The sequence below is a fragment of the Anopheles cruzii genome, chromosome 3 (genome assembly GCF_943734635.1).
Source record: "Anopheles cruzii chromosome 3, idAnoCruzAS_RS32_06, whole genome shotgun sequence".
Classification (NCBI taxonomy): Eukaryota; Metazoa; Arthropoda; class Insecta; order Diptera; family Culicidae; genus Anopheles; species Anopheles cruzii.
Window position 1 is genome coordinate 59364303 of NC_069145.1, and position 12125 is coordinate 59376427.

Below are 12125 nucleotides of genomic sequence, written 5' to 3' on the forward strand. Positions count from 1 at the left end.
TCGCGTCGCAAAAAATCGAACAGCAGCAGGCAACTCGGTCGCCGCGCCAGCGGAAGCATCTCGGTCAATCTAATTTGTCGGCTGCAATAAGGACGAAGCCGACCGAAGGCGCACCACGGGGATGGGAAAGATGAGACAATTTGTGGGCTCCACCCGTGGGTGGGTGTCTCTTGAAAGTTGTAACGGCTCGGCCGCTCTGAGTTGACGCTGTCCCAGTTTTTCCTCACGCAACGGTCCTTCTTTTCCCGGAGCCAACCCGGACCGGATCCTGAAGGTGTCCCACTGATCCCAGGAGTCATTATCAACTTTTATTGTATTTTCTCGACCAAAGGACAATTTGTTGCAGGCGCGGTTCAGGTTGCCAGCTGCAGACGGGTCGAGCTGCGAGCTGAATTGGCGGCGGTGCATCGCGGCGGGACAGCAACCAGGCGACAAGGCGGGCCGCTGGATGTAATTTCCTTCCGGTACACGAACGGAACGCACACCCATTTCTGCCCCGTACCCATGTGTGGCCCATGTAATCACGCAGTATTAGCCGGTCGCCCACCATCAGCGCCAGCCGCTCGAGTGGTTTCGAGCGCAAAAAAGAAGAAACACATCCTAGGTGACAAATGCTTTCCGGAGTGCGGAGTGCGGACCCGCAAGGGATTCGACACCCGAGATTAGTTTTGAAATGACACACGAAGCGACAGCCCCCAGACGTCAGGGATGTGGGTTGAAGCAACTCGTCGCAGCGTCCAGCGCAGGCCAGAGAGCCCAGTCCAGGCTGAAAGTCTCCCGCCAATGCTCTCGGAGGGCGAAAGGATGCCGGCAATTGCAGCTGGACAGCTGTGGGGTCACTTCGGATCCTTGATTTGCCCCCCCGATGCCGCTCGTATGACAGATGACGGTCCCAAAAGCATCGTCATTAGGGCTTAGTTTGTCCGTCGGGAGAGTGATTGCACCAGCACGGCCACCGACGCCGGACTATGAGAGGGATTATTTCTTCCCGTTCCGTGGTGGTCGGTCAATGTAAGGTTTGAGTTCGGGCGTCATTGGCTGTAAATTAGAGACAACGCCGCAGCCGCGGTCCACAGTGTGCCATCGTCCTGGTTGCGCCGCGGACATTCAAAAAGGGCTCTAAACGTTACAAGAACAGCGGAAGTGTCGATACGAAATTGTAATACGGCAACAATGTAGATATAGAACAGCAACAAAATATTAGGTGTATTCCTGGAAATCCATCGTTTTTTTACCAAATTGAATCGTTTATTGTTCAAAACTCTTAACAAACTGGTCACTCAAAGTACTGTCCGTCGCTAGCCACTACTTTTTGCCATCTCTCTGGAAATTTTCGGATTCCATCGTAAAAGAATGTCTTATCTTTCAAGGCAATCCACCGATCATCCCATTTTATACATTCTTCATGCGAAGTGAACCGCTCCTCAGCCAATCCATGTGCCATTGATCTAAAGTGATGGTAATCCGAAGGAGCCAGATCTGAGGAATACAGCGGGGGGGTTAGGACCTCCCATTTTAGCATTTGAAGATATGTTTTCACCCGTTGCGCGACATGCGGCCGAGCATTGTCGTGCTGCAGAATGATCTTATCATGCCTTTGGCCATATTCTGGCCGTTTCTCCTTCAATGCTCGGCTCAAATGCCGGTTGGAGTCGGTAGCGGTCTCCGGTAGTTGTTCCATTTGGATGCAGCAGCTCATAATAAATTCCGCCACGCTGATCCCACCAAATGCAGAGCAGAAGCTTGGCTCCATGGAAATTTTGCTTGGTCGTCGATGTTGTCGCATGACCAGGATATCCATACCATTTTTTGCGCTTGGGATTATCATAATGAATCCACTTTTCATCGCCAGTAACTATTCGATCCAAAAAACCTTTGCGGATGTGTCGTTGGAGCAGTTGTTCACTCATGCATAAACGGCGTTCCACATCCCTTGGCTTCAACTCGTAAGACAGCCAGTTTCCCAGCTTTTGGACCATTCCCAACGCTTTCAAACGTCTGGAAATTGTTCCTTGGTCCACTCCACATGCATCTGCAAGCTGTTGTTGTGTTTGGCACGGGTCATCTTCCAGCAATGCTTCCAAATCTTCATCTGCAAACGTCTTCACTGGTCCCGGGTGCTCCTTGTCCTCAGTGCAAAAATCACCACTTTTGAAGCGCCGAAACCGATCAAACCAACCGGTTTCACCTATAACAGCATCGTCATAAGCCTTTCTAAGCAACCGGCATGCTTCGGCTGCTGTTTTCTTCAGATGAAAGTGATACAACGACACTTCCCGCAAATGACGCTTTTTTGGCTCGAATTCGCACATGGTTTCGTGTTAATAACAATCTCACAATGGAAAAATTGACAAATGTGATGATGCAGATTTGTTGACAGATGCCTAAGCTTGACATTTGACAGTTATTTGATGATATTTGTGCCTTCTATCCAACAGTAGCGCCACCTATATGTAAACGATGGACTACTAGGAATACACCTAATATTATTCAGCAAGATATCAGGTCTTTGAAGAATATTACAAAATCTTGACATAAGGAAAATCACGGAACATAAAAAAGGTATACAAAGCCAATTCCGGTTATGTTTACAGAACCGTTCAGGCATCTGGCTGGGAGCTAGAAGAGAAACAGCATCTTCTACCAGCCCAGGAGTTTTATTGCGGCTTTACAGCGGCTCAAATCCGGTCAGCTTAATTGTTGTGGCAGATAAAGAGAACGAGCGCCAGCGCCAGCGAGAGATCAAAGCAAAATGGCACCTCGATGCGCCTCGCGTTGCATAAATGAAATATGGAGGACCGTCTGGGTAGGTGGCAGACTCGGTAAACTCTGCCGTCTAGAAGACGCTGTTGGCGGCCTGGTCCCTTTGAAGGAGTGGCGATTGGCCACCCGAAGAAGCTACTCCGCGGTTTGTGGCGACGACCTGGGGAAAAGATTTAATTACCCGTTCGTCGAACAGGCCGAAGTCGAAGGGGCCTCGGCTTGTGGAATTCATGAACAAATTGAATTTATTCGAACAATAATCATAAACATTCGCCCCGCCGGAGATGCTGCTTCGCGCGATGCGATAAGTGCAACGTGCAGGGAACGTAATCTGTTAGGTCAAACAGTTCGATAGTTTTTACCGATCGTAAGCGCAGCATCGGGAAACGATTTGATGTGAGAGACAAATCGCTCATGTAATAAAAAAATAGATTCAGGTGTTCAGGTTATTTTTCGCTCGCTACGGGACAGTTTTACCGACGTACGCAAGTGTTTGCTAGTGTACACGCAGGTCGATCCGGGTGCATCAATAATCTATTAGCAGAAAGCTGAAAGCATGTTAACATTAATTACGAACACAATCATTATTATGCTTTTGTTCCTGCAACGTCGCAGGCCGGCCGGCCGGCCATCATAATTATCAATCTCGCCCGATCTGTCGCTTAATTGTCGGCTGCTATAAAATGCATCGCTTAGAGGGCTGACTCCATTAATGATCATTATTCGATCGATATGCTATCGTCCAACCGCCTAATGAACAGCACGCAGCACGGGGTCGCTTGGTGGACGACTCCCTGGCCAGGCTCTGGCTTCAGGAAGGTCACTAGGTTTACATAAAGCGGAAATATTGAATAATAATTGAGTTCTAATAGATGTAAACTGTTTGAGCTTCACAGCAATCAAGCGAAGGTTGCAAGGTTTGTAATTAATTTGTAATTTAAAAATCTCCACAATGGAACCTTACAATCCAAAAACAAATTGATGGTTATGAGATGCAACATTACACAAAAGGTTAGAACAATAGTTCCATTGTTCAATTGTATGCAGTTTTCCGAGCAAACCTAGCAAATGTCTATATATACAGGGTGGTCAAAAATGCGTGCACTTTTTCATTTGGTTATAAAACAAAATAAAAAATACTCAAAAATAGGTCGACCGAATAGGCTACTGCCAAGCCAATCGTGGTGATCATTTGACCAAAATTTAACAATTTGACCATTTAAAAAAATTAGAATCAACCGTTCAAATAAAAGTTCAAGCATCGCAAAATGTTAAGCCGTTTTTGTTTTATAACCAAATGAAAAAGTGTGCGCTTATTTAACCAACCTGTACAAAGCAAATGGCAATCATGTTGTCCTACGTGTGACTTTATGTTGCTGCCTTCGTATGATTTGCTTGTGACAAGATACGATATTAATGGTCAGTGATGAAAAGCCTTAATGTGACTGAAGCGTATTAAAACTGCGCACTTTTTGTTTACGCATTGTTAAAACTGAAAGAAGAACACAATCCAAGTCTAAGTAATCAGCAAACTTGTTCCACCCATTGAAAAAGTGTGAGTCACCCCAAAGTTCGCTGTTTGACAAACACATTACAGTGTCATATCATTATTTAGCTATGCAATGAAGATTCTCTTATCACCAATTTATTTATAAACCATAGAATTTAATGTTAAATCAAGTTGCTCGCAGCTATGCTATCGCAATTTTAACCAACACCATGTTACCGCTATCTTTTGCGGTTCAGTAGACGAAGACGAATGACGAAGACGAAGAAGATTCTCACGTCTTTACTCCTATATAAAGTGAATTCTGGACCCTTGAGCTCATTTGTGTATTTTGGAAACGTTAAGCCAGCAGAGTGTCGTAGTGTCGTGAAGTGTGTTTCGGAAGCATGGGGCCTCTAGCATGAACAGTGTTCTTGTGCATCGTCAGCAGTGCTAGATCGGGTGGCGCGATTTTCGACGAAACTGATTCTGCTACACCATGTTCTGCTAGCTTCTCTGGATATGCTCTCGAGATGCTCATGGTAAAGCTAGACCACATGCAGCAAAGTGTTCTGGAACTACAGACCGAATTGGCGAAGCAGCGGGAAGAGGTTGCGGAAAGCAAGGCACACATGACCGTGGGACTGGACCAAATGCAGCAAAGTTTTCTGGGGCTACAGAGCGAATTGGCCAAGCAGCGGGAAGAGGCTGCGCAAAGCCAAAATAACAGCGATAAGAGCCTGGTCGACATTAAGAGGATCGTGCAGAACAATTTCGATTCGATGCGTCGATTAGAGGATGATGTTGGACGAAACTTTACTCTCCTACAGGAACGATCATGGCAGATTTTGACGCAAATACCTAAGCGTGTTACAAAGAAGACCAATCCTCTTTCATATGTGCCCTATCGCTCGTGCAGTGACATTCGGAATGCACAATCTGGGGCATATATTATCCAGGCGAACGATGAAAGTAACCCTTTAATGGTGTACTGTCAGAGGGATGTGAAGGATGGAGACAGCTGGTTGGTGATACAGCACCGATTCGACGGATCGCTAAACTTCTTTCGCAACTGGAAAGAGTATCGGGATGGTTTCGGTAACATTGCGGAGGAGTTCTGGATCGGACTGGAACGACTACATCAGCTGACATCAGGGCGACCCCATGATCTGATGGTTGAGCTGAGAGACTTTAAGGGGAATTATAAATTTGCACTCTACACAGCATTCGAGATCGGCAATGAAACCGAACAATACAATCTGAAAACCCTTGGAGCGTACCACGGAACTGCAGGGGATTCTCTGTCATATCACAAGAATATGAAATTCTCGACGTACGATCGTGATAATGACTTGATGCAGGGCTCAAGTTGTGCTTGGATACGTGAGGGTGCCTGGTGGTACACTAAATGCTATACTTCCAATTTGAACGGGCCATACAAGAATATAGTAAATGATAGATCGATGAACTGGTACCACTTCAGCAATTCCTTTGAAGGACTGAGCTTTTCAAGAATGATGATCCGACCAAAATGAACTCTATTGTCAATTCGGTATCTGTTGTCATTCGGTAGCTGTGCGGTATCCATTCTCTACTACACGAAAACCTCCGAAAGGTCAACGTACATCTCGAAGACTCGAAATAATCATCCTACAGTTTGAAAATGCACGATTAAACGTGGCCAAAAAGAAGAAGACCTTAAGCGCCAAACGTAAAATTAGAATAGCTTCTGCTACGGTCCACAACGTACGCTTTGCCTGGTCCGGAAATCTTAACCCGAGCAGCGACTACTTTCATCACTATCTTCTTCTACAAATATAAAAAAATCTATATCTTCTTCTTCTGTATATATAAAAATGGTTGGTTTTCTGTCTGTACCGCATTTTCTTCAAAACTACTGAATCAATCCGCTTGAAATTTTGTACAGCGTAATTTTGTGACCCCGGATTATGAATAGGAATGTTTGACTCTCCCATGCATAACATAACATAAAAATTCAGCATAATTCGGGCAGTTTGTTTATCAGTTTAGGCGAGTAATGTATCTTAGCATGTCCGTTCATCGTTTATCATGCCGTTTGGAAAGTGTTTTGCCAATGCGAGAAAGATAAAATTATTGCGCGTGGCTGAAACGGAGAAGCAGCAGGAAGTCCTTTAAAAACCCCGGATCATCGAGGAATGAGGATGAAATGAGGCGTGGTAACGCGCGCCGGGAACAGCTAGTTTATTTTATAATTTTTTAAAAGCAATCGCCAAAATGCACCAGGCTCCCAGCTGAGCAACATAACAATCAGTGCAATGTGTTTTTTTCTGCATTGTTGACGAGCGGCAGCCATCATTAAAATAATTACCAACCACATCCCGCCGCAATGGCCGATGGGCGCAAAAAAAAATCAAAAAAGAAAATCAATTGGCAATCGTAAAAGCGTTCATAGACAGCCATCCGAGCGCCATCTGTGGCCAGGCTCTATCCGTGACCGTGCCACGGAGAGTGACCCACCGGTTGGCACAACCGTGCGGCCAATTACGCCGGGGTCGTTAGCTGCGCCTCGTCGCCAGCCAGACCCGGCGCGGGAAGCGAGACGATTTAAAAGCCGTGGCGACGGCTGGCGGGGAACAGAACGTGCACACAGCCGGACCGGAGTAGCATAGACGGGGCGCGCATAGACGCATAATAAAAATGCGCCGTCACGATGGTGCCAGATTGGTTTGAAGACGGGGCGAGGAGCGAACCGGAGAAACTATGGGAAGGATGAGAACGACACACACATACAGAACGGCGACGACGGCGATAAACGCCACGGTTAGCGCGGGACGCCTACCACCCGGCTCCGGGGACTGGGGCGAAGGGATTTTTATGGAAATTCTACACCCCGGCCCCCGAACCCTCAGCTGAAGATCGTTCAAATTAGCTGGAGTGCGATATTAAACAGATTATTAATTGGAATTATGTGGGACCGCCGGAGCACACACACACACAGAGTCGCTTGGATCCCGACTCTCCGACTGATCCTATTTTGGAAACACGGAAGAGACTAAAGAACCCGAAAAAAAACAAACCTAGACCGAAGCATAACATCGCGATGCAACTGGTGGCGTGCTGAGACCAACATAAAGATGATATTATTATGTTTATGGAACATCCGGCATACGACGCGGCTCCACATGCAGCAGCAGGCACAGCCTCTTTTATTCGGTGCCCGTTTTTTTCTTCCTTCTATCAAACGTTGTGATTCATTTCCAGACCCCCCCACAGAGAGGCAACATATTTGACAAGTCCGCGGGACTCCGCCAGGCGGGCCTGGGTCGTCGCGTTCGACAGACGCCGGAGCCGTAGCCAACGCCGTCGAGAGCACTTCGCCCAGTGTAAACAAACACTCGCGCGGTCGTATCATCAATTCTTGCCCCCTTGGACTTGCCGAGCGAAGGGAAATCAAATTTTTCGGGGCGTTTTCCATGTTTTCCAGCGAAGGCGAAAGGGAAAGCGTTGGTATGTTTTACTGCTGTTTGATGATATTCATTTTTTTTCCTGGCCCCCGATTCTCACTCTGGTATCGGTCTAACGCCCAACAGGGAGCGCTGGCTCTCTCTCTCGCTCGAGTCATCTATCTTTCCGGAAAGAATACATTGTTACACTGGCTTGTTGCGCCATTTAGCCCCGGCGTGTTCGACTTGCAGTCTGCAGTCTGGGAGCGATTAAAGAACCACATATTTTGTTGGGCAATAAATCATTGGCCAAACAAGAATTATGTTTCTCCACGCCCACGGTGGGATGGCACTCGGTGTTTGTTGTCGGTCACACGCCACCCACAACAAAAGGGTGTGGATTTTTTTCAAAGGGGCAATTGATCGCTACTAATCCTCCACGTTCTAAGGCCTATGTAAAGTGAGAATCGTTTCTATTGAGTGCCGGGAACTTGGGTTAAGCAAAACGCTAAAGAACGCATTAAGCGACAAGAAAGAATCAAATTAAACTTCAAACGTTAGAAAAGGACACCAAAAGGATAATTAATTGAAAATCGAACTTATTTCATACTTAACCGTTTACTAAGAAATTTATATGAGATAAGAAACTGACGTGCACTAAACATGAATAAAAAAGAAAGTTTTTTTTTACTCATTTTGATATTCGAATGTGAAATCAATACTCTATCAAGTTGCTTTCTAACTAATCTTTTGTAACAAAAATCATACTTTTATATGTTAATCTAAAATTCGAAAAATTTGTTCAATGAACGCATAATCAAAATGAGTAATTTTTTTATGTTTTCTTCTCTTCTTAATTATGTTTTTCATATACAAAAGTCTCAATCCGTCCTCTGCTATTAAAAAAAAAAATATTTCTACAACTCTTCTTGTTTAATTTGACACAAATTTTCCGGATAGAATGCCATTTGAATAATATCAGTAATATTCTGAAAAGTGATGATAAGCAACTGGCGAATTACGGATTATTTTATTGGTTGGTTGGTTAAACAATTGTACAAACTTAAAAGCACAATAATAAACCGGAACACTCTGCACGACCTCCGCAACGATGCTTTTTACCAGCACAGTATGCTCGCTACCACCCTGCCGCCGATCGCTTCGGCAGCACCAGGACAGCCACCTAATTTGTTTAATGCTATTTTAAATAAATTACCAATCCATACCGTGCCTTTTTTTCTATGCTCTCTCTCTCTGTCTCCCATTTAGCGTCTGCTGCGCATACTATCCTTTTTTCGTTGAATTTTTCAAACCGGGTCACCCAGCCAGGGCGCATTCAACAAACGGGCAACATAAGCGTTATGTGGCGGCCACCGCCAACCCCACCCCGAACGCGAGCGCCCTAGTTAGTGACGCGGGCGGGCCGGACGGACGGCCGGCTGACGCTGTCTGGAAAGCTGAAACCAAACCATGGTCAGCCAAACCGGTGGACCGTCCAAGACCAAGCCTTTCGGCATTAAAATGATAGATGGATGGACTGAGACGTTGATGGGTAATTTATTATCCTTTCCGGGCACAGGACGCCGCCCGATGTCGTTGGGGTCTGCCATCGGGGGCAAAGTGCGCTCTAGTCTGTGCCGGTCGCAGCGCGCAGCACGCAAAGTGACTAAAGCTCGCCAACATGATGAAGCTACAATTGGTGGGATTGCAAAAAGCGCAATGCCGGTGGGTGTGACAGAGAACGAGAGAGGGAGACAGAGAGACAGAGAAACAGGGAGAGTTGCAGGAAATATTTTAATGACTAATTTACAACCTTTCGGGGCGGACGGCGACTGTCTGTGTGCACGCGCCACATGTTCATCTCCTTTCCACCCCGCTCGATCCGGTGGGCTGTCGGCCCCTTCGGTTCGGATCCCGTGCGAGTGAGCGAATTTTCGTTCGAGCGTTTAAAATGATTTTTTACTCAAAAATGTCAATAAGTTCGTAAGAAAAATGTGCTATCCGCTTCGAGGCGTGTGTTCGCTCGAGTGGCACTCCCGGTGTGGCCTGAGCTAATAACAGCCATTCACGATAAGGAGTCTGCCGAACCCGCCGGGGACTGCCGAACCCCAGTCAATTTGTGTGCCGGCAAGATCCTTCGCAAGTCTCGGCCGCCGTCGGCCAGGCCGGAGCGGTGCCAGGACAACTTCCTGTCCTTTATGCAGCTGCTGCTACTACGGCTGCTGCTGCTGCTGAACTTCCTGTGCATCAATCGAAGCCCGGAGTGGGTGGCGAGACGCGAGACATACCTTTATGCTGGGCTGGGTCACTGATACGCCCTGAGAGGCAATTTTCTTTCCACTTTTCAATGGGGGGATTTTTTTTTCTCTTGCGCTTCCGGTCTCCAGCCCAGACAGGGAGGCAGTCCGATGGCAGAACATTCCCTTGCACACGTCCGCTCCCCCGTTTGATCGGCGGCAGGGAACTGTCCCCTCCTGTCCTGTAGCGGTATAATATTTACATCCCCCAGGGGCACCATGCAGGGCGCCAAGGGATGGGATTATTTATTTATTCAGAAACGCGCCACGGGGTGGGACGGACGGAAAGCAAAAGTCCTGCCAAATTCCGGCACCAAAGAGAAGAGGGAAGAGATGAAGAGAGTCTAACAAGATCGCCACCGGCGGCTTCTGGGCCCTGGGCCACACGCCTCGCTGCTGATAAGTGAGAATATTCAATATTGACTATTTTGTAGGGACGAACCGCTTCCTGGCGCGGTGGCCGTTAGTGAGCTGCTGAAGAGGGCGGGAGGAGAGGTAGCCCCAAGAACGGTCCCGCACGGTGTGTCCTTTCTCAGGCCCTTCTCGGCGGGCCGGGCGGGGCGTTTGATCAACTTTTGCTGCATAAATTGTGACATTGAGTGGGAAATTTGTACGATAAACTCGCGGCGGCGGGGCTCCTCTCGTTCGCCCCGGCGTTCATCTTCGAGCGCATTAAACGTGGAAGTGGCGCTCAGACTTTAAGAGCCGCCGATTTCCCGGCCGCGCCATTAAAGTGTGACGCAGATTTTCGGAGAACATGCGTCGGCGGCCGACGACGACGGCGGCAAGTGCAGCGTGTTTATCTTTCCTTTTGCCACTTGCGCCGAGGGAACATCGATACCTTCTCCGGATACCACAACCGGCGGGCCACGTGGCAAAACGGGGGCGCCGGTTCGTGAGTGGAATTTTGAGTGATGATCTGAAGCGAAAAAGATACTTTTCAGTGTTCCATTCGAATGCATTTGAATAATGTTTCGCGATTGATGTTCGATGAAAACGTTTGACATTATCGGGTGCTGACAGATATTTGGGGGCCGTACACATTCCCGCTTTTACAGCAAATCCCCCATTTTCTTTTGTGTACTCTTTTGTTGTCGTAGATAATGTGCGCTTGGTGATGCTGATTTATCGGAAAGGAAACTATGAAACCGAAGACAGTTGGAACATCGGCTTAAATCAGGTTTTTTTGTACCTGGTGTAATTAAAAAATGCCATTGCTGAATTTTGACGATAACTCGTTTCGAGATAAATAACTCTGTTCGAACCGTTTACGTTATCACATGTTCTTATTACTGTTTGGTAATTTTCTAGGAAGCCCACACTTGGATTTTTAATATTTACTCATTTATTTATTTTATTATATTATATTTTGGGCATAATTGTCAACAATGTGATCCCAAATTGCAAACACGAGCATTTCACGCGTTCAGATAAACATTTGATTTGATTAAAACTCATACAACATCGATACGGAGACGAAGTACAGATGATTGACATCAAAGTAACCGTATGTTTGATGGAACATACTGCTTATGACATTTATGCTTACTGCATTGACATTGGGCTGAACTGCCCAAATCTAGTAGTGCACGTACTAAAAAATGCACTTTCTTTTTGCTGATGAGATGACACCGATCAAAGTAACATAGACAGGAAGCCTTCAGTGTCGCACGAATAGATGGGTACACCGAAATATTCGCTTTCCTATCGCTTCCTCTTCCTTTAAACGGAATCTATAATGGTATACTTCTTCAAGTTGTCTCAGATTCGATCGCTTATGCAAGAAAAGTCCATCTGTCCACATTAGTTAGTACACGGAGCACACGGGTATAGAACCTCTGCACCATCAGCTAGAGAATTATCGATTAAGACCAAAGGATGAATTTTGAAAAATTGCCACAGTAAGTGATTCCAATAACCTGTTCATGTAAGTGCGTATCGTAGAGTCGCGTAAACATATCACAAAAACATTTATTTAAACTGTCGAAGTTTCAGCAAACTATCTATTATGAACGCGATCTTTGACAGACAGTGGCTTATACTTTTCAGTATCGAAACTGCTTCAAATGAATATTGAAATCAGTAGTTTGGCACTACCATTGACATAACATTGTCGGCCGTGGTTCCACACACAACACACCAGAGTTTACATAA

At 46.4% G+C, this 12125-nt stretch overlaps 2 protein-coding genes across 3 annotated transcripts in view; one reads left to right on the top strand and one right to left on the bottom strand.

The window, feature by feature from the left end:
• Window positions 1-12125, bottom strand: part of LOC128272707 (discoidin domain-containing receptor 2) — a 155231-nt gene that overhangs the window by 52537 nt on the left and 90569 nt on the right. The gene's annotated exons all lie outside the window — the stretch shown is intronic.
• Window positions 4783-5784, top strand: LOC128270697 (fibrinogen-like protein A). Its single transcript, XM_053008111.1, has one exon. The coding sequence runs from the start codon at window positions 4783-4785 to the stop codon at window positions 5782-5784; it is 1002 nt and encodes a 333-aa protein (XP_052864071.1).